The 27,206-nt window shown below is 35.5% G+C and overlaps 1 protein-coding gene across 10 annotated transcripts in view; it reads left to right on the top strand.

The window, feature by feature from the left end:
- Positions 1-397: 397 nt before the first annotated feature.
- PHF14 (PHD finger protein 14) overlaps positions 398-27,206 on the top strand; it is a 254,756-nt gene continuing 227,947 nt past the window's right edge. For all 10 annotated transcript variants that reach the window (XR_011648807.1, XR_011648808.1, XR_011648809.1 and 7 more), the window contains exons 1-4: positions 398-891; positions 1,377-1,487; positions 8,731-9,503; positions 16,331-16,475. Coding sequence is in view for 6 of the 10 variants with exons in the window: in XM_023588955.3 (XP_023444723.1) it covers position 891; positions 1,377-1,487; positions 8,731-9,503; positions 16,331-16,475 (1,030 nt within the window). In the remaining 4 variants the exon portion in view is untranslated. The remainder of the gene's footprint in view (positions 892-1,376; positions 1,488-8,730; positions 9,504-16,330; positions 16,476-27,206) is intronic.

Genomic DNA, 27,206 nt, shown 5'->3' with positions numbered 1-27,206 from the left:
ATTTTCAATGCAGCAATTAAAGAAGGTCTAATGCCCTCTTTTCAGGACATAAATTTTTCACACTTTCCAAGGTATTTTAAAGTGCAATTTATAGAGACAGCAAGTAGTATGGGGCTGTCGCATTATGTTTTTTGGTAATGACTTAAAGCAGCAAAAGTCCATTTAGGGAAAGTTTACTCTAAGTTCTTAGAAAAACACAACAAACCCAAAACACAAAAGGGCCTCCAACAGATTTGTTCAGGAGGGTTAGGAAAGGAGTAGGCGGAGCCTCAGGGATTTTTGGGCGGAGCCTCACATGGGTTGGGATGCTTGACTTACGCTAGGCCGTACTGGGCTGCACTGAGCTCGCTCTAGGATCCTGCTGGGTACTGAGAGTAACTGGGTGGCTAGCGCATGCGCTCTCTGGCTCTTGCCGCTCCCACTTATGCGCGCTGTCTAGTGTTTTCACTTCCTTCTCCTCAGAGCTGTATCCGGGTCGTTGCTTTGCCTATTGTCTCAGGCAACAAGCCTAAGACTGGAAATTTTGGGTCTTTTGTTGCTTCTAGTGCAGGCTAATAAAGTTTTCTTTCTTTTATTTTTCCTTTCAGTTTTAACGGGGTAAAGCGACGTCCCAGGGCCTCCGGTTGGGCCGCGTTGCCTGGGCCGGAGGGCGCCTCTGGTGGGGAGCGTCTGGGCTGGTCCTGCTAGGACTGAGGAGTGGGAGGGGGGCGGGAGGCGGGAGGGGGCCCGCGAGGCTGCTCCTGCGGCGTCCGGGCCGGGTCTGCAGCCCACCGATTTAAAATAGCATCGTTCGGATTTATTTCCGCGGCCCCACTCTCAGACCTGGGCGCTGCCTGGGATTCCTGCAGACTCCTTAGGTCTCTTCCAAACGACCACCTCACGGATTCCTTAGTAAGTGTGTCGGAGGCCTCCGCGGGGAGAGAAGTCGATTTTAACCCTGCCAGGGGAGGGAGCAGGCTAGAAGGGGGATTGGTGGGGAGCTGGGCCGTTCGTGGATGCTCCTGTCCGTTGTCCGCAGGAATGAACGCAGAGTCTTTAATTTCCGGGGCTTTGCTTTTTTCTTTATATAGACTGTTCAAAATGAGGGATTATGAGCGTGTTGTAGAAATATCACGACAGGATGTGCAAGTCGAGAGTCAACTTCGATTTTGGTCGGCCTGGGTTCGCGCTGGCCCGGGATCTGAAGCTCCTCATGGAGCTGCCAGGCCCTCCCTGAGCCGTGTCCCCACCCCACTCTTTCCCCAGACACTTTTTTTTTTGCTGAGAACAGAATTAGATAAAGATTCTCGTGCATTTTTATTTTCCCTCAGTACCATGGCTCTACTCTTGGCTTCGTGTGATTATGAATGACAATGTAATGTTTTTCTCTTTGACAGTGGATCGCAGCTCCAAGAGGAGGCAGGTGAAGCCTTTGGCAGCTTCTCTTCTAGAAGCCCTCGATTATGATAGTTCAGATGACAGTGATTTTAAAGTTGGAGATGCCTCAGGTAAATGTTTCCTTCTCTTTTCTCTTTCCCTTTTCCTAGCTTTCTGGAGTTAGACATATTTTCTTCAGACTTTTAAAAAATAATTAATTTGAGTCAATTTTGATTAAATTATGAATTTAAAATTAAAGCACATAAACTTCATTTATTTTCTCCATTAGATTTCCCACATTTCTCTAAGATCCTATCACTAGGTACTACCATTGCTTGTTTTTGTTAATACTTAGAGCTAATTAGCGGGCAGGGAAGGACTTACTCCAAAGATACAAAAGGATTTTCTCTATTCTACAAATTAAAATAGATTTATACTTACTTCATTTATGGTTAGAGAAAAAAAAAAATCAAGGTATGTCCTGAAGTAGAATAATATCCTGAGAGTAATGTGAACCATGAATAAGCCCATGAGCAGGGTTCTTTTTTCAGATTACTTGACACACAAAGTAATTTTGCTTTTTTTCCATAAGCTCTCCTACTAGAATAAAATTGACTAGAGTAAACATTGTAACTTTAAGTTATGGTAGGTGCTGAACTTTGTGAATTTGGCCTTTTGAAAATCTCTAAGGCATAAAGCAGGAATGATTGTTCATCATATTTTATAATTTTAAAAATAACTTTAAATTATCACATTGCACAAAAGTGGAAAATAGAGAAAAATACAGTGCTTTTTTTGCATTTCTGTTCAGAGTACCTCTTCTGTATTTATCTGTTTAATTTTAATTGAGAGAAACTGAGAAACGAGAATTATGTTAAATAGTTTATGTTGAGAATACTAATAAACACATATCCCTTATATTTGCCCCGTTAGTGGAAATTTATATAAAGTGAAAATTTAACAGTTTCATTCCTTTATCAGTTTTTTAAATATCCTGAGAGTTCACTAGGCTTAGAGAGCTCTCTTCCAGGTAGTTTTCTTTGTCTTTTTAGGGATGGTAAGAAGGGATGAAATTAAATTGTGCTATGTCATTTTAATTACTTTTAATAACATCAACAAGTAGAATTTGCATTGTGCTTTCTTAAGAATGTCTCTTATCCATAATCTCATTTATGTTTCTGTAATAACTCAGTGACTAAGAGATTATCTTACAAATAAAGGCAAATTACTGAGTTTAAAAAATTTACATGATGTCACAAAGATGGTAATGGATATAATTCATGTCTTTTGAGTTTGTTCTTAAAAAGAGATAGTTGAAATCTAAGCTGAAATTACTTGAATTTTGTGGTTACCTGATTTAGTTCACTCCCAACAATCAGAAATTGATAAATTTGTCTTCGTTAACTATTTTCATCTTTGCTTCTCAGCTGTTTCACCTTTCTCCATTTAGTTGATTCACTGATATTTGGTAATTCCAAAGAAGGTAAAGAAAAGAAAGTGCTCTTGTTGAACCTTTGGCAGATAAGATTATTTTTGTTGACTAGAATGTAGTGTTTAGTTTATTATGGTACAGGTTGGAAACTGAGACAAAAATAGTTGAGTTTTCAGAAGCTATGAATTCTTGGAATACCATTATGGGAGAAACTCCATTGCTTATTTTCTTCAAATATTCCATAATTCTTTTTGTTACAATAAATCCTGGCTTTGTAGATAAATTTTTTTTTTGTTTGCAGAGATGGAGTCATTCGCATACATCACTTCTCTTTATAAGGAGTAAAACAGTCTAATAATACAAAGATAAACTTCTTTTCTAAAAATAATTTATCACATCAAGCCAAATAGAGATTCTTGACCTAATCATCCTAATACAACTCCTAATCAGAGTTGATGGGAACTATTTATGAAAATGGGTAATTTTAAAAAAAATTATAATTTGAGTGCTCTTTAGGATAATGTATACACTTTATGTCCCCTTTTATAATACCTAATCATCTGCACTGGTATTTTGTCTCCCTGCCCGCCTCGAGGGCTGATATCTGTGACTCACTGTGGTCAGTTACATTGTTCCACATTATATTTTCATCCATTACCTATTTATTTTAATTATCTGTGTAATTTTTGATATATTTGTGTGAATGGAAGTTAATTGAAAGTGATTTCATTTAAAATAATTAGCATTCAACAGACAGTGGATCATATTTTCCATCCTTCAGGTATATCGGTGCCCCCCTGTAGCTGAGATGTTGGCTTAGTCCAGGTTATGGATGGTTCCTGTTTAAATCTTTTCTCTGTTTGAAGATAGTATTCTTAATTGGGCTTTACAATTAGTTAATTGGGCTTAACTAGCAATAAGACATTAGACATTTCACTCATTTTTTTAACCAGGTTGAGGTTATGGATATTAAACTGAAGGTGGAGAAACATAGCTAAATTTATCTGTCTTGATATTTTCTTTCAAACACTCTTTAGAAATGAACTACTGACTTTGTTTGAACTTAATGTTAAAATGATTAGATTGGTTGGTCTCTATTTTTGCTTTTTTTAAATTTTTATTTTTTCTTTTTGGTCTTGATTTTTGTTAAGAAGATTCTGTGCATCAATTTCCTCTGATCTTCATCTTGAAGTCTGAAATTTTAACTACAAAGCTCCTTATATTTTTTTCCAGTTTTAGGAATAATTATAGTATACTTTGAAAGATTATTATATTCAACAGCCTTTCAATAAATATAATTTTATTCAGATATTTCTTACCTGGTAAAATAGAAAAAAAATCAGTGTTACTGAAAAAGGAGATAAGATTGCCAATAAGATTGGCAAACAATTATTGATAAAGTTAGTAATTATAAGCCTTTGTCTTTAGAAAATTAAGAAACTGAAAATAGTTTATCTTATATCTCTAAAGTGAAAGCAAAATTAAAAAAAATTTCTAATTTTTGATTGAGAAAAGTCAATACATAAATTAACATTGGTAAGTCCAGAAATGGGGTATAAATTTATTTGAATTATGGTGATAATCACCAGAAAAGCCCTACTTAGAAAAATTTGGTATCAAAATTTGGTGGAAATTACCAATTTTGTAGGACTAAAACAGTTGAATATTAGCAGTTTCATGGTTCAGCTTAGGTAAATTGGTTATGATCTGATATATATATTGTGTTTTTAAGGGAATATTCATCTATTATTTTTTTTATTAAACAAGGCAAACTTAGCAGTACTATGCCTGTCCCTGTTCCCTCCATCCCCCAGCCCCAAGTCAAAGGAAAATGGTTAACTTTAGATCTTGACTCACAATTAATTTACTTAGGCCAGATTGTGAGAAAATAATTTAACTGAAAGTAGAGTCAAACTGAGGCTTTGGTTTATAGTGTTTTGCTCTTAGTGGATTAAGATATGTTCATTGGCCGTCTAGTTTTGTATAGCACTTTGCAGCAAACCCAAAAGGAATAATAGTAATATTAGAATAATTAAGTAAAAATATAAGGGATAGAAGATATAAGTAATTGATTTTGTTATATCATTTGTGGTTCAGGTTTTTCAGAGGAGATGAAACTACCTTAGACAGGATTGATCTAGAAAAATTTCATTAAGGAGATAAGAGTTGAACTATGAATTGAAAGAGATAAAGATTTAGATAAACAGCAGTCCAAGTGGGGAAAACATTAAATATAAAGATACGGAACCTGAGAAATGTTATGTATATTTGGGGGTCAGGAATGAATAAAAGAATAGTAGAAGAGATAAGCCTGGGAAATGGAATGAAGTCAAGTTGATGCCAAGGTTTTTTAAGCTAGGCACTATTGGCATTTTATGTTAGGTAATTCTCTTTTGTGGAGGGACTGTCTGTGCATTTTGGGATATGTAGCCAGCATCCCTGGCCTATACCTACTAGATGTCAGTAGCCCTTCCCTTACCACTCTTTTGTGACAGTTATCATCTCTTGGGGGTGATGTCCTCACTTGAGAATCACTTCTCTCCATTTTTCCAAAAACCCAAGGTGACACAGCTAGAACTAGAGTCAGAGGTAGAGATTGGCATTTTAAAAGAGATGAGCCAAAGGTGGCCCCAAGATGATTCGGTTAAATAACCAGTAGACTGGTGATCTGTTACGGATTGTGTATTTTTATAGTACTAATCACTGTTGCACTAGATCAATGAACAGAATAATTAAGATAGATGAAATTGATGAAAAAGGTGATTCTTTATATTGCAAAGTTAATATAAAACTGAATTGAATCATGTTAATTTTGTTTAATATTTATTGTAGGGAAAACATAAGCATTGGTTATAATGGTAATTGATGGTTGATATTGGTTAAATTATTTTTTTATATAATGTAAATGGATTTTTGAAGGCTGAATTTTTAATTCTATACCTAAAAAATTCTTTGTTAATTGAAAAGCTATTGCTTAGAGATACTCTGATATATTGTGCATTTGAGAAATTTTTCTACCTTTTATTTAGCTGAATAGGAAGTAGGGATTTCAATTTTAAACACTTTTTGTGTATAAAGGTTTATTTTAGACTTGAAATTAACTCTGTCCTTAATGCCTAAGATATCTTTATTTGAAGTGTCTGATCCATTTTTCTGGTTTGTTGTTTTTCTCTTTTTTTTTTTTTAGGGCATAGGAGTGATGGATTTGGAACTTGGGACAGAGTTACTCATTGAGTTAGTAGTAATAGGAAACCTTCTTTGCAGCCTACAAAAATACAGTTATGGATAGCAAAGGACCCTGATTTTTCTCATTGTCATTATTATCAAGTTGTGCTTGTAACTAAATATTGTTAATCTCCATTCCTCAAGTGCATGTGTTTTGAAAAAGATGACTAGTCAGATGAGGAAGTTATTTTAGAGGGAAAAGATAAGATTTGGTAGATTCTTAATCCTTGTACTTGGAGTATGGTTAATGTATATCTGGTAGATAAAGGATTAGGTAAGCTATTAGGATTTCGATTTGTGGGAGAATTTCACATTCTTCTATTAATACATTATTAAATGTAAAGCATTTAAATCTTATTTTTAAATTGCTTTCTATTCAGGCATGGTAAAACAAAAACAGATTCAGAGTATCAGTTTTTTTCTTCTTTAAAAAATAGTTAATAGGCATTAGCAACAATAACCAAAACAAAACTGAAAATCCCTGAAATTTTGTAAAATATGTCAAATAATAGCAAAAGTTGTGTTGGTTTCAGTTTTGATCAGGTACCCACATTTCTGCCCCAATCAATTTTACCTTCATATCTACTATTAAATTTTCATTGGTAAGTCTTCTAGAATATTGATCCAGAAGAAAAATCCCTTTTTTTCTCACCCCCATCTCCTAGACCTCTTAATTATGGCATTGCTTGTAAGGTATTTCAGTTTTTTTCAGTCATTGTACACCAAAGACCTCTTTTTACCTTAGAGGTATTCAGTTAGCTCTGCTTATTATTTGTTAGATCCTTATATTAAAAATATCTAGAAATTATTTTTTATAAAAGATGGCTTTTCTTGGTAGGTGGGGTTTAATTGTGACTGCTTTAAACGTCGTAATTTTCTTAATGGTTAGTAGAGCTGTTGGATTGAAAAGAATAGAAGTCAGTCAGCCCTTTGTAAGTGATAGGACTCCACAATCCCTTTCTGAAATTCAAGAAGCTTATAAATCCAAAAGGTTTTCCTAACTTTGGCACAAACTTATTTGATGGCAAAACCTGACCAGAACTAATAGGCATTTATTTGTAGTATTTGTTTGTTATACTCTGTAATACTTATGCTTTTCACTACAGAAACAATGCATTTGGATTTGGAGTAACACCAGAGACCTCACTTGGAGTATTAGTGCATACTATGCTACATTTCTTGAATCTGAAGAATTCTGAATTCTGGCCCCAAAAATTTCAGAAAAGGGACTGTAGACTGCATGGTGTAGCTCTTCTGTCCTGTACTAGATTGTTTAGGATGAGAGTTTTTTTTTTGGTAAAAATGGTCTTGATAAGCTGTAGGTATTTGTATTATAATCATGAGACTGAAAATGATTTATAGGGTCCCTCAACATCTGTTAACTATTAAATAGTCTTTTTTTTTTTTTTTGAATGATTTAACTTGCAGAGTATTTTTATCATCAGACATTTGTTTAAGTCTTGCAAGGTGCTTTAGATACCAGACATTAGTAACAGACAACTTCCTTTACTTTTAATGCCTAGTTGCTATTTCCCTCTGATAGTTATTTATAGAGGCTAAGACTAGTTAATAGAAATTTAAATGGTATGGAACCCTGTTTTTTCAGGGTTTCATTTTATTATAGTTTCCTTTGTTATAGGTACAAAAAATTCATTATCCTACAAATTATTGTTGGCCAAGACTTGACTGACTGGTTTCTTTTCCCACCTTTCCCTCCTCCCCCTCATCTTTCTGGACCCTTTTTCTAGGTCCTCCCTCTTAGATATTTTAGGTTTTTATTTATTTGTTTGGTTACAGAGAGGATTAGAAAATTGCTGTGTAGAGTTGGGCTGCTCTGGGTAGGAACGGAAGAAACTTGATTAAAAACTTATAGTCCTATATGTGCTTTTTAATTCCTCAGCCATTTTTCAAGAACTACTGTGTCCGCTTATTTCCAAGATGAATTAATTTTTAAAATTCGTCAATTCTTTCTATTGTAGGGGCTGCAGTAGTTATAGCCTAGGATTTTGGGAAGTTTAGGTGTCTTGCTGATAAGCACAGTGTCAGAATAAGCAGGAAAATTGATAACTTTTCTCTACCTGCAACACCCATTATCTATGCCAATGCTGTTATCTTTCACCTATGTATTTGGTAATCCTAAAATCAATTTAGAATATTAAGGATGTGGTACAAGTTGACTGTTAAAAATAACTACGCTCTTTTTTGTGGGATAAAGAATGAAATAAATGAAACAATTTTTTTTTTTTTGGCCAAATTTTCTTGTTCTGGATGGGAATCTTTTAATATTAATGAGCGCATATAGTTTATAAAAGGGATATATAAGGGAAGTAGATTTGATGTTTATATTATTGTTATGTTAAATATAAGTGCCCAATTTAAAAAGAAGAACATTTACTTTTAGAAAAAAAATGTCTCTAGGGTAACAAATATAGCATGAACTTTTTAACTCATAATAATGCTCCTCTTTTTAAAGCATATTTTAATTCAGAGTTACATATATATTCATCTTCGATAGTGCTAATTGAACTAAAACCATTATACCAACTTCATTGCTTATTAGGTTGGGAATGTCTACCATTCTTTGACTTAAATTTGTTTATATTATTTTGCAAGTTATTCACAAATTTTGGCGATTTCATTTTTGTCAGTGTTGTGTGTGTGTGTGTGTGTGTATGTATATACATATATGTGGTTTTTTTTTCTCATATTTTCAACAGATTCTGAAGGGAGTGGTAATGGAAGTGAAGATCCATCAAAGGACAGTGGAGAAGGCTCCTGTAGTGATTCTGAAGAAAATATTTTAGAGGAAGAACTGAATGAAGATATTAAAGTAAAAGAAGAACAACTCAAAAATTCTGCAGAGGAAGAAATAGTGTCCTCAGAAAAACTGTTAATTAAAATGGATAAGAAGGAGGAAGAAGAGAATGGAGAAAGACTGAGAAAGAAAAAGGAGAAAGAGAAGGAAAAAGAGAAGGAGAAAGAGAAGGAGAGAGAAAAAGAAAAAGCAGCAGTTTCTGATGTGACCATTTCTGCTGTTGCCACCACACCTGCCATGAGTCCTCGTGCCATTAATGCATCTCCTTCTGTCCCCACTACGACAACCACAACAGAGGAACAAGTTAGTGAGCCAAAAAAGTGGAACCTTCGTCGAAACCGACCACTGTTGGATTTTGTGTCCATGGAAGAGCTGAATGACATGGATGACTATGACAGTGAGGATGACAATGATTGGCGACCTACTATAGTGAAGAGAAAGGGGAGATCTGCCTCACAAAAAGAGGGAAGTGATGGGGACAATGAGGATGATGAAGATGAGGGAAGTGGGAGCGATGAGGATGAGAATGATGAAGGCAATGATGAAGGTCATAGCAGTCCTGCCAGTGAAGGGGGTTGTAAGAAGAAGAAGAGTAAAGTTCTTAGCAGAAACAGTGCTGATGATGAGGAACTGACCAATGATAGCCTGACACTATCTCAAAGCAAGAGTAATGAGGTAGATTAACCCAATTTTTATGATATCTGTCTGTCTGGGGAAAAGGGAACTCTAAATCACTCTTACTATACTAAATAGCTTCCTTGAAATCCTACTTGTAGACATTTGTGGGGATGTATGAGAGCTCTGATTGTAACATTTATTTATTTAGTCAACGAGCTTCATTGAGAATCTACTATTTTGTTACTGTTCTCAATGAGCTCACAGTCATCGTCCTCAAGGAGCTCAGAGTTTATGTATTTAGATAAATTTTTTTTTTTATATCCATAGATTTGGGAAATGGTAGAATTTTCCATTCCCCTTCAGTCCTCTTAACATATTGCTTATAGGACTGCAGATTGGTGCCAAGTGGATTATGAAAGCAAAGGTCACCTTTCTTTCAACTTAGATATGACCATATGTACCTAGCCTTTTAATGTACTTTAGAGCAGAGCAACATATAGGTTAATGGTTGTCTCAGACTTCTAGAGATTTAATTTAAATGTTAATTCTCTTACCAGTTATAGTACCCATCATCTGAATAGCCACCAAATCTTTGCCTTATATGTTTGGGAGTAAATATGAACCATATTTGCATATATTTAGTAAGTAAGTTATTTCTACAAGGAAATGAAAAAAAAAAAACCAAAAAAACAAAAACCAACCAACCACATTTCTCTTGATTATCATTAAACATAAAAGGCTCAGTTCTTCTACTTGAAGTACGACTACTGAAAGTTAGGTTAATCCATTGGGCCCAGAGATGCAACATTCAAGACTTCACTCAAACACATTTGTGTCTCTTTGTCTGTGTGTTTATGTATATGTTTTTCTTTAAAAGAAAGATTGAGTTGTCATCTTACATGTAGATGTACTGGTTACATCACATGTTGAACTATAATTAAGTCTGTCATTTCTGTGTGTATATAGACACCAAAATTCACTCCTTTGTCAAATGATTTTTTAATTGTACATATCATTGAAATAGGTTAAGCCTGGAAGAAAGATTTTCCCTTCCTATACTTGATTTGTTCTTTAACATCTTGTCTTCTTAAAAATTTTACATATGAGTGATTATTTTAGTTAAGTTTCATTTAAAAACTTGAAGGTTTTCTTACCAGAATCATGTGTAATAGGCTTTCAGAGTTTGAATGTCAGTAGAGATAAAACAGCAGTTTATAATTTGGATTATAAACATAGGTTAACTTCTTGGTTGTCCATGATCATACGAAGAAAGTTGCCTACTTCCAATGCCATCCTAATTTTTTTACCTTTGGGAAAAGCAAAACGGTCATTTGGAATATAGTATAGATTTATGATGAAACAGGCAGTTACGTATTAGGGAAAGGGAGTTATGGAAAATCCAATTGCTCCTATTTTATTTATAGCACCTAACACTCTATATCTACTAAGTAAAATAATAAAATTACCTTCAGCAACATCATTTCCTTCATTTTTTTTAGGCTGACTTTCACAAAAATAGGCTGGTTAATGACAGAGGCATTGTGAATTAGATTTATGCTAAGTTGTTGGGATACTTGTGTATGTTTTGAAAAACTTGCCATGTAAAATGTATAAATTATCTACTTGTTAATCTAATTCATAAGGTATTGCTTAAGAGGTTGCATACTAATCTTTATGATACACTTAAAGGCCACATTGTGCTGTTTCGTTTTTATCACTGAAAGAGACTTTAGTAAATAAATAATGGGACCTTATGTATTTAGATTAACCCTCCCAAAGATGTTCCATGAATGAGATTACAATGCATTTCTTGGAAAAGAGCCCTGATAAAGTTGTCAAGAAGTTTCTTTTTACAGTAACTAAATTAAATTCTCTTATGTTAATTTATATTAATTTTCTGCTTGCTTTACCCTATGCAGAATTGTTTCCTTCAAGTTAGTATTCTACCTTGAAGTTTAAAATTCCTCTTTCCCCAAGACTATTATTCTAACTTTGATAATTTTTTGATGATTCTAGTTCTACAAAATTATGCCTCTCAATGCAAGATATTAAATTCTAATAAATAACGTAATCATTTGGGATTATTACTGTATTTTATATTTTGAAGTATCCTATTCATATGATCTGGATTTTGTAAAAAAGTTGACTAAAGTTAATCTTTGTGCCTTAATCATCTGAGTTAATTTTAGGTACCAATACTTTGCCAAGTATCTATTAGATAGTTAACAAATATTATATAATTTATTAGTTTCATTTTTCTCTGCTTTTCAAGTTTTCAAATGCCATTTTGTCATAGAGATAGCTGAAAATACATAATGGAATTATAGTATATTTAGTTTATAAGTAGGCAAACTTTTTCTTGGCTGCTGTGTCAAGTGTAATTTGTAGGAAATTGATTTTGGACATCATTTTTTAGGTAAATGATATCCATAAGCTTTCATAATTTTGAAATTTCTGATTTTTTTTTTTTTTTTTTTTTGAGAATGGGCTCTTTTATAACTATTGTCTTAATGGGCTTACTATGCCCTGAAATAGAGTGGTGATTCTAAACTTTGTAGACTCAGGATCCCTTTACACTTAAAAATTGTTGAGGATCTCAGTTACTAATTATGTGGATTATATTTATTGATCCTTATCATTTCAGAAATTAAAATTCAGAAATTTCAAAAACAGGACTGTAGAAGCACTCAAGTTGTCAAATTGATGACACCATCACACTTCATATAGTTTCTGGAAAATGCCACAGTACACCTGTGAGTGAAATAGTGAAAAACGCAAATAACATCTTGGTAGTACTATAAAAAGAGCTTTGACTTTGTGGACCACCTGAAAGGGAGTTCCCCAAATCGTACCTTAAGAACTGCTGCCCGAATTGGGCATTTGAAAACCTCCATTATTTGTGAATGGACACCTGAATCTGTAAGCAGTTTTCTGTCATTTATGTGAATTCTGAATAATCCTCTTAGGTTATGGCTATATGTCTTTTTCAACCTTTTTTATCTTGCAACTTCCGAGATTTCCTAAGGCTTTTTGCTATTCTGTCTTATGAGATGAATTTTTGGGCAGTGCTGTTTAGGATTTTCAGAGACTGGTTCCATTTTCAAGACTTTGAAGTAGAATTTTGGATGAGAATTAATAAATGACAGAAAATCTTGTCCATTTTCAGATGGAAATTTTTGTGTTCTGGATTTTTATTTTATTTTTTTTGGTTAAAGGAAAAACTGCTCTTTTCTCATAGAGAATATTTAGTATTCCAGATAGTTTGGATCTTTTGGAATTACTGTTTTATACATGTGTTATTTTTGCTTAGTAGAATTGTTTTTTAAATAAAAAGCTTTGTTGTTTATGTTCATGATAGTAGATGTTTTACGATGTTAAGAAATGGCAACTGTCACCAATTTTTTGCTAATCAAAATGGAGCATTTTTGCCAAAATTTATAAATAGCCTCTTTTATTTTGGGTTTCTGATTTTTTCATCAATTGCTTTTTTGCACATTTTAAAATAAAGCAAATTGTCCTAAGTTCTAAACAGTTTTGTATCAATTACAAAAATTACTTGAAATTATTGAGAATTTAATCTTCAAAAACTTAAGAGGAAGAATTATCATACCTTTGGTATACTTTTTGTTCATCTTCAGGGCAAATTGGATTCCTTTAATTCTGTTTTACATGAAGCAAACTGGAATTTCGTTCTGTTAAACACACAGATAACTTAGAATTTAGCCTGTTATATATGTCATTTATAATCACTTATGTGGAACATATAAATGAACACTAAACATGTTATAGGGCCATGGAGAGCATTGGATAGTATTGTCATTCTGCTATTTTGGGGAGGTAAATTTTAAATCTCCATGGGGGAAATGAAATAATTTACTCTAAGTAGTCATTTATTTTTAAGTGCCCCATCTACTCTTCTTATATTATAATTATATTAGATTCTCTATAATTATTATGTAATAGTAAAGTTATTTCCAGGTGGGTGCTCTTTTGTCATTCAAAACCCACTTTCCTGATTTCCGTTTTTATGTAAAAACCATATTTTTACATGATATGTTTGATGGTAAAACTTTGGCTTGACTATTTTCAGAAACTTGAAAATTGATATAAATCTTCAGAAATACAAAATATGAAAATGAACTGGCTTTTATTTTTTGATCACAAGTGTGCTTAAATACATATTTGATATGTTAAGGAGAGCTATAATTATTTTAAGAGAATGTGTTACTTAGATTTTCCCATTGAAATATCTGTAAAAAGTTTCTTTCTCTGCCATGGTTAGGTGATATTGTAGGGCTCTAGTTTTCCCCATTTCTCTCTCTGCATTGTATTTCTAGGAAAAGTCTTCAATGATGGGCCAGGAATACTAGTAATTTCTTTTCTGTCTCTAAAGTGTAATATCTGTAGAAAGAAAATGGTGAAGAGATACAGACATTGACTGTGTTTCTGAGGAACAATATGAAAAATAGGAAAATAGAGGAGCTAGAACTGCCCATTGATACTTAACTTTTCTGGACCATAAAAATTTATTGGTCTCCCATTTGGGTCAATCTTTTTTAAAGAGCTGATTAGTTATAATTATACTGGAGAAATGATGACAGAACTATAAACATGAGTGGTCAAACATTAAATCTGGTTGTTGCTGGGTCTTCTCTAGACTGATACATATATTTTTTAACCTGGTTGTGGTGTTCTAAGAAAATGTTTTTTTAAGATATACCATGGGAAAAATATTTAAAGTAGCAGTGTTCATTGAACTTTTAACTTTTCTTTTGGGTTCTTAATTAAGATTTGTTAGTATAATTTAGGGTCTGCTCATGTTTCTCATCTTGAGCTACCTACAAGAAGTGCAAAGGAAAGGAGAAAGAGGATGAACACTTACTGAGTGCCTAGTGCAGGGCTTCTAAACCTTTTTTTGTTCCACGGACCCCTTTGCCAGTCAGGTGAAAAGCATGGACCCCTTCTCAGAATGTAGTGGCAGATAGTTTTACGATACTCAACTAGCGTTGGGTCTAACAACTATTGTAATTTCGAAGTATGCATGAGCGTAAGTGATTTTTCGAGATATACAACAACTGTAATGTGATATGAAACGAATATGCCTGTATTGCATACGTACATAAATGAAGGAAATGCTAGATTTCAGTTAGAGGACAGAGAAAATAAAGATAATAAGTTGTTTTTTTCACATTTCAAGTTCATGGACCCCCCTGAAATCTTTTAGAAGGTCCCTGGACCCCTGGTTAAGAACCCCTGGCCTAATGTGTGCCAGGACATTCTTTATATATATTACCTTGTTAGTTGTCACAGCAACCTCATGAGGTAGGTATTATATTCCCATTTTACAGATGAGAAAAGTATAACCTGAGAAAACCATAGCTTTGAGGTTCTGTAGCTATTAACAGAGTTGGGAATGGAGCAAAAAAAAATGCTTGACTAAGTCAAATGTTATTTCATTTGAAGCATGGCTAATGATATGAAAATCTGGGCATATTTTTGTTTTGCTTACTATACGAAAGTACTATTAATCGCATAAGGTTTTTATTTTTTCTGTTGTTGTTTTTTTGTTTTTTTCAGGAAGTTTTTACCTTTATTTGCTAGCTACGTCCAAAACCTTCAAACTATTTTGTTTGATTTTATAACAAAGGGGAGCAAAATATAAAACTTCAAAGTACTAGAATTCTCAAGAGAAATGACCTTGCCTCCTCCTTTACTTTTGCATTCTTTTCTGATTTATTTTACAAATCAACTGTAGTTTTAAATGTAGGTTACATTTATATATTGAAAAAAGTTTATTAATTGTGGCATTTAAGTCTCATTCAAATGCCATTTATAAATTACTATCAAAACGATGGGTCTAAATGTTACCTTTGGATATTGGCTAAGTTTTAAAAATAGAAGTGTATTAATATGAAACAGTTTTTACTGAATATGTGGTATGGAACTACTTCTAAATTAATTTTCTTCTGAATATGGTTAGATTCTTCAATGAAAATTTATAGAATTGCCATCTTTTTTATATATAATAAGTCCCATCTGTTAAATATGGTGAGAATCATCTTGTTAATTTGTTATTTAAAGTTTAAATTTATAATGCAGAAAGTTTAAATTAAAAGAAGAAAACTCTTCCCTTTTTTGAAATTTTATCTTTTTATATTTGTCTCTTATGTCATTCTTCCTCCTCTTATATTATAATTAGATAGTTGTCTTTATTACCAGTTTATAGTAAGTATTTCTTGACATAAATGTAGCAGTTCTGCCTAATAGACTCTTCTAGCAACCAGTCTATCTGCATCATTTTTTACATGGTATACTCTACCTTTAGAAACAGAGTCTATGTAGGCTGTAATGGATCCATGACCCAGTGATCCTGGAATTTCTAAATTCCCCAGCACTTAAGGAATACAGTCTGCACTATGCCATACATATTTGCTTATATTTATGTTATCTTGAAATTTTTTCTTCCTGTTTCATTTCCATGTGTCTTGTCTTCCCTAGACAGGATTATAAACGTACAAAGAGTAGGAACCATGTCTTCTACTTTTTAAACCTAAATATAGGGTTAATAATGATTTGGCTCAATTTGTCCCTTTTTCTAGTTAAGAGTATCAGACCATAATCTAAAATGACACAACACATGAACAGTTATTAGGAATACGCTATCTTTTCCATGTGCTAGAAGAGAGAAAAGATGAGTCTTACAGAAAGGTAAAAAATTAGGGGCAGGATCCTTTGAGGGTCCTTAGACAAAGGCATATACTAGCAGAATGGAGAATATAATTTTGAAAATGCATATAATAAATATTTTAAAGTAAGAATTTTATTTACTAATATCTTTTAATATAAACATGATTTTTTAATATATTTTAATATTTTAATATTAGGACTCGCTGATTCTTGAGAAGAGTCAAAACTGGAGTTCTCAAAAAATGGACCATATTCTGATTTGCTGTGTTTGTCTTGGAGATAATAGTGAGGATGCTGATGAAATAATTCAGTGTGACAATTGTGGCATTACAGTTCATGAAGGTAATTTTACTTTGTTTTGTCTCTTTAGAAATGGCTGATTGACCCTGCTTCTAAATTAAAACATTATGAAGTTTTCTATGGTATTTCATGGTGTTTCATGGTGTTTCAGTTGAAATAATACATATCCAATCCTCAAAGTATGTTGGGTGTTATTTTCAGATTATTTTAATTTAAAAATTAAAAAAAATAGTTAAAATATAAATAGTATATGGAAATCACAGTGTTTCTTTAAAGGTCAGTATTATAATATTTTCCTTTATAGTATTATATATTTCTAGTTTCTAAATTCAGAAACAGGAAGAAAAAAGCGTTAATTCATTAGAATGTATTAGTATAAAACTTATATTCTAAGTCTATCAGTATTATCAGTTTCTTCTTTCATCGTTACTTAAATTTTTATTTTTTTGTCATTTTAAATAAGCATACAAATGATTGGCATTAATTAGATTTACAGTGTTGTCCAAACATCACTACTGTCCATTACCAAAGCTTTTTTATCACCCTTACTAGAAATTCTACCTATTAAGTAATAACTCCCCATTCTCCCTTCCTTCTACTTCTGGTAACCTCTAATCTACTTCCTGTCCTTGTGAATTTGCTTAGTCTAGATACCTTATTTAAGTGAAATCATTTAATATTTGACATTTTCTGTCTGACTTATTTCATTTAGCATAATATTTTCGAGTTTCATCTATGCTATAGCATGTGTCAGAACTTGATTGCTGAAAATAATATTCCATTGTGTGTATATTCCACATTTTGTTTACCCATTTTTCTGTTGTTGAACACTTGGGTTATTTCTGCCTTTTGGCTATTGTAAATAAAGTTGCTGTCAACATTGGTGTACAAAGTATCTGTTTTATATCCCTGTTTTCAATTCTTTTTGATGTATGCATAGAAATGGAATTGCAGGGTCATATGTTAAGTCTGTATTTACCACTTTGAGGAACTGCCGAATTGTTTTTCAGAGCAGCTACGTCCTTCTACGTTTCCACCAGCAGTGCATGAAAGTTCCAGTTTCTCCACATCCTCACCAATACTTTTTATTTTCTGTATTTATGATAAGTCATCCTAGTGGGTATGAAGTGGTATCTCATTGCAATTTTGATTTGCATTTCCCTAATGGCTAATGATGAGCATCTTTTCATGACTTGTTGCCCATTTGTATGTTTGTGGAGTGGTTGCTCAAAATTTTTTGCCCGTTTTTATTGGATTGTTTCTCTTTTTATTACTGTGTTAGGAAGAGTTTATATTTTGGATACACTTCCTCTATAAGATATATGTATGGCATATATTTTCTTCTAGTCTGTGTCTTGCCTTTGCATTTTAATAATAGTGTCCTTTAGATAGAAGGTTTTTCTTAATTTATTGAAGCATATCACTCATACATGAACATATGTAAACCAAAAGTGTATAGTAGTAGTTGTGAACTTAAAAAACAAACATATATAACATATATAACAGGGCTCTCATACCTCACCCTGCCCCGAACACCTTGCATTGTTGTTAAACATTTTTAATTAGTGATTAAAGAGCATCCTCAAAATATTACTACTAGCCAAAGTATTTTTCCCCAACTCCCCATTATTATTATATTATTTTTATTTCATTTATATATGAACAAAAACATTAAGTATATAGTAAAAGTTGTGAACTTACAAAGCAAATGTGCATAACATCACACGGGCCCATACATCAACCCTCCACTGACAGCTTGCATTGTCATGAGACATTTATTACAAATTGTGGAAGAATATTGCCAAAAATCTTTTTTTTTTTTTAAAGATTTATTTATTTATTTAATTCCCCTCCCTCCCCCGGTTGTCTGTTCTCTATTGTTTCTGTTCTCTGTTGTCTATTTGCTGCGTCTTGTTTCTTTGTCCACTTCTGTTGTCATCAGCGGCACGGGAAGTGTGGGTGGCGCCATTCCTGGGCAGGCTGCACTTGCTTTTCGCGCTGGGCGGCTCTCCTTACAGGTCGCACTCCTTGCGCGTGGGGCTCTCCTACGCAGGGGACACCCCTGCGTGGCGGGGCACTCCTTGCGCGCATCAGCACTGTGCATGGGCCAGCTCCACACGGGTCAAGGAGGTCTGGGGTTTGAACCGCGGACCTCCCATGTGGTAGACGGACACCCTAACCACTGGGCCAAGTCCGTTTCCCCAAAGATCTTATTACTAATTATAATCCTTATCTTACATTTGGTTTATTTTTTCTCAACCCACCCTATTATTATTTTTAGTACATACATATATATATTTTTGCATTCATAGTTATTTTTTTAATTTTTAAATTTTAATTGTCCTTTTTTTTAAAGATACATAGATTACAAAAAGTTTTACATTAAAAAATATAAGAGGTTCCCATATATCCCACCCCCATACCCCCTCCTCCCACATCAACAACCTCTTTCATCATTGTGGCACATTCATTGCATTTGATGAATACATTTTGGAGCACTGCTGCACTGCATGGATTATAGTTTACATTGTAGTTTACGCTCTCCCCCAGTGAGTGGGTTATGCCAGGATATATAATGCCCAGTATCTGTCCCTGCAATATCATTTAGGACAACTGCAAGTCCCGAAAATGCCCCCACATTGCAACTTTTCTTCCCTCTCCCTGCCCTCAGCAACTTCAGTGGCCAGTGTCTCCACATCAGTGATATAATTTCTTCCTTTGCTAGAGTCACAATAGTTCTATAATAGAATACCAGTAAGTCCACTCTAATCCATATTTTATTCCATCCTGTGGACCCTGGGATGGTGATGTCCACTCCACCTCTAAATCGACAGGGGTCTTAGATTCCACATGGTTGATGGATGCAATTTACCTGCTTGCAGTTATAGGTACCCTTGGTTCCCTGCTGTGGTGGTTGACCATCTTCACCTCCCTATTAGCTGATCTGGGTAAATGCTAGTGGAGTTTTTATTGGGATTGCATTGAATCTCTGTATCATTTTGAGTAGAATTGACATCTTAATGATATTTAGTTCTCTGATCTGTGAGCATGGAATATTCTTCCAATTATTTAGGCCTTTTTTGATTTCTTTTAACATTAAGGTGTAGTTTTCTGAATACAACTGCTTTATATCATTAAGTTTATTCCTGAGTATTTGGGTTTTATCTGCCATATTTTATTCTTACCACTCTTTTGACACTTTTAGTTACTTTTATTGATACAATCTTCATTTCTAGACTCACTTCTAGGCCTCTTTCTCCTGTCTTTTCTTTTCAGGCTATAGCACACCCTTTGGTATTTCCTGAAAATCTGGTCTCTTGGTTTAAAATTCTCTCAGTTTCTATTTATCTGTGAATATTCTAAAATCACCCTTAGTTTCAAAAGACAGTCTTGCTGGATAAGATTATTGGCTGGAAATTTTTCTCTTTCAAGTGTCTTAAATATATCATGCCATTGTCTCCTTGCCTTTATCGTTTCTGGTGAGAAATCAGGATTTAATTGTATTGGGTATTCCTTATTATGTTATGCATTGCTTTTCTCTTGTAGGTCTCAGTATTTTCTGTCTTTGGCATTTGACATTCTGATTACTATTTGTCTTGGAGTTGGTCTATTTGGATTTTTTCGGATGGGAATACGTTGTGCTTGTTGGACATGAATATCTATGTACTTCAATAGGGTTGGGAAATTTTCTACCATTGTTTCTTAAAATATTTCTTCTGCCCCCTTTTGCTTCACTTCTCCTTCTGGGATACCCATGACATGTGTGTTTGTATGTCTCTTGTTGTCATTTAGTTCCTTGAATTATTGCTGAATTTTTTCCATTCTCTTCTTCCTCTCTTCTTTTGTATGTATGTTCACTTTCAGAGACCATTTCTTCAAGCTCATAAATCCTTTATCTCCTCAAATCTGCTGTTATATGATTCCAATGTGTTTTTAATTTCATTTATTGTGCCTTTCATTCCCATAAGATGTGCTATTTTTTTGTGTATACTTTCAGATTCTTCTTTGTGTTCCTCCAATGCCTTCTTAATATCTTTAATCTCTTTAGCCATCTCACTGAATTTATTAAGATTTGTTTGAACATCTATGATTGTCTCAACTCCTTTATGTTATCTGGAGGCTTATCTTGTTTCTCTAACTGGTCCATATCTACCTGCTTCTTGGTGCAGATTGTTGTTTTTTGTTGGTGTCTTCGTATCTGGTTTACTAGAATATTTATTCTGGGTGCAGTTTTTCTCTTTAGTTTAGGGTTTCCTGCCCTTTCTCCCTTGCTAGTTGTGTAGCAGGAGCCAAGGATGTGGTTGGTGCTATTAGGTGTGGAGACTAAAGCTGCCCTCATTGCACCAGGGACCAATGAAACTTCTCCCAACTTTCTTCTTTGCCAGGGGTAGGGATAGAGTTACAACTGTGTGGAATAATCCAAATTGTTCAGGCCTAGACTGTAGTTACCCTGAGAGACTGATGAAGCTTCAAGCCCCATTTTCCCCTACCTGGGGCAGGAATGGAGCTTCAGGTGTGGGCAGCAATCTCTGTAGTGCAGGTCCAAGATTACTGCCAGTGCCCTGGTAGACTTCGGATTATGCAGTCTGTGCCAGCCAAATATACCTGCAGTTACCGGGAGAGCTAGTGCAAGTCCTACCAATGTCCTTCCTGCCAGAGGTGGGGTTGAAGCTTAGGCTAGGGCTGCAGAACAATCTGGGTAAAAGAAACCAGTCTCTGTTATTACTGTGATTCAGTCAGCAAGACTTCCCCTCATGCTTGGGGCAGAGTCAAAATGGCAGCTACTGGCTTCTTTACAACTTGGACAGTTTCAAACTTTAGTTTATTAGGATTATACTTTAACGAGCCGAATTTACTAATCAGTAGCTGAATTTGGTAGCAAATGGAGCTTCTAATTCCAGCCACAGGAGAGCTCTTGGAGTGGCTTGTGCTGCCAGATAGGATGATTGCTGGACTCGGTGGCATGGCCTACAGTTCTGGAGACACTGGCACAGATGCACCGAGCATCCTCCCTGCCAGATGAGGGGCTGGGGCTTATGCTAGATCTGCAGTCTGATCTGGATGGAGAGAAGCGGGTCTATACCAGCACTGTGATTTTCAGTCAGCCCCACTTTCCCTCATACCAGGTGCAGAGTTAAGATGGTGGTTCCAGGCCTCTTTCTGAGTTGAACAGGTTCAAACTTTAGTTGTTCTTTGGATTATACTTTAGCCTGCCAAATATACTAATCAGTAGCTAAAGGTGGTGTCCAACCATCTCTTCCTCCCTTGTTTTTGTGAAGTGGGCTCCCAATTCCAGCCAGAATAGCTCCCAAGGTGCCTTGTGCCTCCAGTGGAGGATGGGCACCAACCTCTGTGGTGTGGAGTGCTCTACTTACGAATTTTCTGTGCAGATGAGCAGTCTCCTCCTTCCATTCTTTCAAGGATGTTGCAAGATGCTCTTTTGGTCTCCTGGAACCCTCAAGCAGGTGCTTTAGAGAACTCTGGGTGATTACTAATTGCCTTGTAGCAGGAATTGACTCTAGGAACTCCTTAGTCTACTACTGCCATCTTGCTGGTTGTCCTTAGTTTTCTGTTTTGGTGCTTCTGTTTTAGCCTTCTTTTAAATTGCTTTTTTTTTTCAGATCACCTTTTAAAATTTCTTAAATTTTTTATTATTTTAAAGATACTTAGATTATACAAATATCACATGAAAAATATGGGGTGTTCCCATATGCTCCGCTCCCCACACCTCCTACAGTTTCCCACATTAACAACATCCTTCATTAGTGAGGTACATTCATTGCAATTGATGAACACATTTCAGAGCATTGCCAGTAAGCATGGATTAAAGTTTACATTGTAGTTACACTCTTTCCCACACAATTCTGTAGGTTATGGCAAGATTTATAATGACCCATATCTGTTGTTGCAGTGTCATTCAGGACAATTCCCAAGTCTAAATATGCCCCTGTATTACACCTGTTTTTCCCTCTCCCTGCCCCCAGAACCTCCAATGGCTTCTGCCTCCACATTAGTGATGTAATTTCTTCCATTGCTAGAATCAACAATAATTTTATAGTAGAATACGAGTAAGTCTACTTTACTCCATACTTCATTCCCAGTCTCGAGGATTCTGGGATGGTGATGTCTACTTCTTTTTTTTTTTTTTTTTTTTGAGATGACATCTCATTTTTTAAATATTTTTATTTTTTTATTTGATGTCTCTTTTTAGATAACAAAGAACGTTACATAAAAAAACATAAAAAACGAGATTCCCATATACCCCGCTCCCCACCCCCACCCCATTTTTGTAAGTTATATATTTTTTAAAATATATACATCACACAAAAACATGTTACATTAAAAAATATAAGAGGTTCCCATTACCCCCCATTCCTCACATACCAACAACCTCCATCATTGTGGCACACTCATCGCACTCAGTGAACACATTTTGGAGCACTACTGCACCACATAGATAATAGTTTACTGTGTAGTTCACACACTCCCCCAGTACATTCAGTAGTTAAGGCAGGATATGTGAAGTCCAGCATCTGACCCTGCAATATCATTTAGGACAACTCAAAGTCCCACAGATGCCCCCAAATCACATCTCTTCTTGTCTCTCCCTGCCCTCAGCAGCTATTGTGGTCACTTTCTCCACCTCAATGGTACAATGTCTTCTATTACTAGTCACAATAGTTTTATAGTAGAATATCAGTAAGTCCACTCTAATCCATATTTTACTCCTCCATTCTGTGGACTGTGGGATGGTAATGTTCACTCTACCTCTAGATCAAGAGGGGGCTTAGATTCTACGTGGATCATGGATGCAATTCCTCTGCTTGCAGTTGTTGGCACTATGATTCCCTGGTGTGGTGTTTGACCATCTTCACCTCCCTGTTAGCTGACCTGGGTAAGTCCAATGAACCAGAGAGTAGGAGTTGCAACTCTACTGAGGCTCATGGCCCAGCTGGCACATGGGCAGTTCAGAGATTGAAGTCCCCTGAGTATGCACCATCCCTAGCACCAAACACAGATTTAATAAAAGTGACAAGAGGCATGTGTAGGAAGGTCATATCTGAGTCCAGCTACATCACACTCAGGAGCACAAATTCCAAAGTAGGGCCCTCTGACATGGCACAGAACTCCAAATCCATCTGCCATGACCATGTACCCTGTGGATCTCCATATCCTTCAGGAGAACCAGCACTTAGGGTTGTATCTACTTTGGCTCTCTGGGGTCCTGCTGAGGTGTGCGTAAGCGTGACCCTTCTGATGACCTCTCAACTCTTTTTGGAAGACTCTTAGCCATATAAACTCATTTGTCTTTGCCGTTTCCCCCTTTTCTTCAAGGTCCAAAAGCGGTTTTTAACTCTTGATCCAATATGTCGGCTGAGATATTCTGCTGGTCTGAGTTGACCCTTTTATTCAAGGTCTCTTTCTAGTTGCATCACCAGTTAGTGATTGGTAGTAATCCCTAGGGAGCTCATTCCCGGGAGTCATGTCCCATGCTGGGGGGAAGGTAATGCATTTACATGCTGAATTTGGCTTAGAGAGTGCCCACATTTAAGCAACATGGAGGCTTTCAGGAGGTAACTCTTAGGCACCCTGCAGCTCTAGACCTAGTTCATATTTCAGGCACACAGGCTCATAAGCATAGTCATCAGTATTAAGGGCTCATTATTGGACCATCCTTCCTTGTTGGTCTTTGCCATTGCCCTTGGGGAATTATTGTTGTTCCATTAGGGAATGTGACAGAGTTCCCCTGGGTAGGAACTCAGCACTCCCCTCAGTTGATGTTTGTAACTGTAACTACTATAAAAATACCCAACATATATCAGAACATTTTTATGTCCCTTATATATACATGCCCTGGAGAACTCTCCCCCACTCATGTGCCCTCCATCAATAACACCGCACACCACTGTTCCTCCCCTGCCATAGTTGCACCTCTCTGTGGTCCAAAACTTCTTCAACAATGAAGTCTAATACATTGCCAAATTCAATTAATAGAAAATTGAAATATAGTGATGGGTTTAAAGTTTAGAAATAGAATACATAATAACTTAGAAATACTAAAATAAAGTAAAAATAAATTGATGTATTAATAAAATTAAAAATATTATAAAGCTTTGTTTCAAATATTTTGCCTTTCATCACTGTAATAGCTGTTGCCCTGTATGTACAGTGGCAAGGTACTTTCTTTCATTTCTTCCTCAGTGTCTAAATCCTGTCTTTTTGTTTTTTTCCTAAGTTTTAGATCACTATAATTCACATATGCAATATAGGGGACTCCCATATATCCAACAGCAAACCCTTTTCCCCTTTCCCCAGCAATGATCTTTTTACATGTTCATGTTATATTTGCTACAGCTGATGTATAGATTTTGAAACATAGCTATCAAACATGGTTCCACTTTAGTTTACATTATCGTTTATATTTTAAACTGAATAAATTTCTAAATTTTTAGCTTCTTTCTGTTTTACATTATGGTTTACATTTTAGCTTATAGACTTTTATACACTTTTGGTGTAAGTTAACAAGTCCTATATCCATTATTGCATGATCTTGTGGAACACTCCCATTGCTCCCCAGTTGCTCTGCTTCCGTCTATGCTATACCTCTCTCCCCTCCCCCCTCTCAGAGCCCACAGCGACAATCAATCTTCACTTCTTGAGGGACCAGAATCCCAGATCCTGCAACAATGCTGAGGTCCTGACATACTAGACTGCCCTAACTAATTGGGAGCCACTGATTCGCTCGAGAGACACAATTCCCTCCATTTGGGAACATCAGGTCTCCCCAGGATGTGGGTACACCTTCACACTTATTGAATGCATCTCCACCCAATGACACAATACACTATGACAAAATGAGCACTCACACACTCCCTAGAAGCTTGCCGCTGTACCAGATGCCCCCTCCGTCAAACACCTTAAACATGTAATCCTTCCTTATTATATTTTCTAAAGAGTTTTCTCAACATTACAGCTTCAATCATATACCTGACATTCTCCCATATTCAACTGTTCCCCCCAGGCCTCCCCCCAATTCCTTGGACCATCTGACCCATCCTCCAAATCCTAATCCCCCTCAAGCCCACAAAACCCCACCCGAAGGAATAAGGTGCCCTCATCTTATCCCTTCCCTGTACAAATACCTCCAGCTTATTGTAGACTTCACCTGTGTAGGCATCAGCTCCCAACATTCCTCTCCCCGCCCCCCCCCCCCCCAAATTCCTTTAAGCCTATCTTCTTGTCTCCAGCTCTCTGAGACAGCTTGGTTTGCTTGTTTCATATCAGAGAGGTCATGTAGTATTTGTCCTTCAATGTCTGGCTTGCTTCACTCAACATAAGGTCCTTAAGATTCATCCATGTTATCACATGTGCTTGTACTGTATTCCTTCTTATAGCTGAGTAGTATTCCATTTTATATATATTCCACATTTTATTTATCCGTTCATCTGTTGGTGGGCATTAGGGTTGATTGCAACTTTTGGCAATAGTGAATAATGGTGCCATGAACTTTGGTATGCATATGTTGATTTGTGTCTGTATCTTCAGTTCTTCTGGGCATATATCCAGCAGTGGAATTGCTGGGTCATATGGCAAATCTATAGCTAACTTTTTAAGAAACTGCTAAACTGTCCTGCATAATGTCTGGATCCTTCTGCATTCCCACCAGCAGTGGATGAGTGTTCCCATTCCTCCATATTCTCTCCAGCACTTGTAGTCTTCTGTTTTTTTGATAACTGCCTGTCTTATGGGCATAAGATGGTATCTCATTGTAGTTTTGATTTGCATTTCCCTAATAGCTAGTGATTTTGAGCATTTTTTCATGTTATTTTTAGCCATTTGTATTTCTTCTTTGCAGAAGCATCTGTTCAAATCTTTTTCCCATTTTTAAATGGGTTGTTTGTCTTTTTATTTTCGAGATATAGGAGTTCTTTATATATGCAGGATATAAGCCTCCTATCAGATATATGGTTACTAAATATTTTCTCCCATTGGGTAGGCTCTCTTTTCACTTTCTTGACAAACTTCTTTGAGGTTCAAAAGGCTTTAAGTTTGAGTAAGTCCCATTTATCTATTTGTTCTTTTGATGCTCGTGCTTTGGGTATGAAGCTCATGAAGCCATTTCCTATTACAAGGTCCTGTAGGTGCTTCCCTACATTGTTTTCCAAGATCTTTATGGTCTTGGCTCTTACAGTTAGGTCTTTGATCCGTCTTGAGTTGATTTTTGTATAAGGTGTGAGATGGTAATCCTCTTTCCTTCTTTTGCATATGGATATCCAATTCTCTGGGGACCATTTGTTGCCTAGGCACCATTTGTTGCAACTCTCCCAGTTGAGTGGGTTTGGTGGCCTTGTCGAGTATCAGATGACTGTGTATATGAGGATCTATATCAGAAGTCTAAATTTGGTTCCATTGGTCAGTGTGTCTATCCTTGTGTCAATACCATACTGTTTTCACTACTTGAGATTTTTAGTATGTTTTTAAGTCTGGTAGTGTAATTCCTCCAGTTTCGTTTTTCTTTTTCAATATGTCTTTGGCTATTCAGGGCCTCTTTCCTTCCCAGATAAATTTCAATTAGTTTTTCTAGTTCATTAAAAAATGCTGTGTTGGTTTTTATTGAGATTGCATTGAATCTGTAGATCAGTTTTGATAGGACAGACATCTTAATAATATTTAGTCTTCCTATCCATGAAGAGGGAATATTTTTCCATTTATTTAGACCTTTGATTTCCTTGAATAGTGCATAGTTTTCTGTATATAAGTGTTTTACATCTT

The sequence above is a fragment of the Dasypus novemcinctus genome, chromosome 5, assembly GCF_030445035.2.
Source record: "Dasypus novemcinctus isolate mDasNov1 chromosome 5, mDasNov1.1.hap2, whole genome shotgun sequence".
NCBI lineage: Eukaryota > Metazoa > Chordata > Mammalia > Cingulata > Dasypodidae > Dasypus > Dasypus novemcinctus.
The sequence above is the reverse complement of the archived record's forward strand: the minus strand, read 5'-3'. Positions and strand labels throughout refer to the sequence as shown.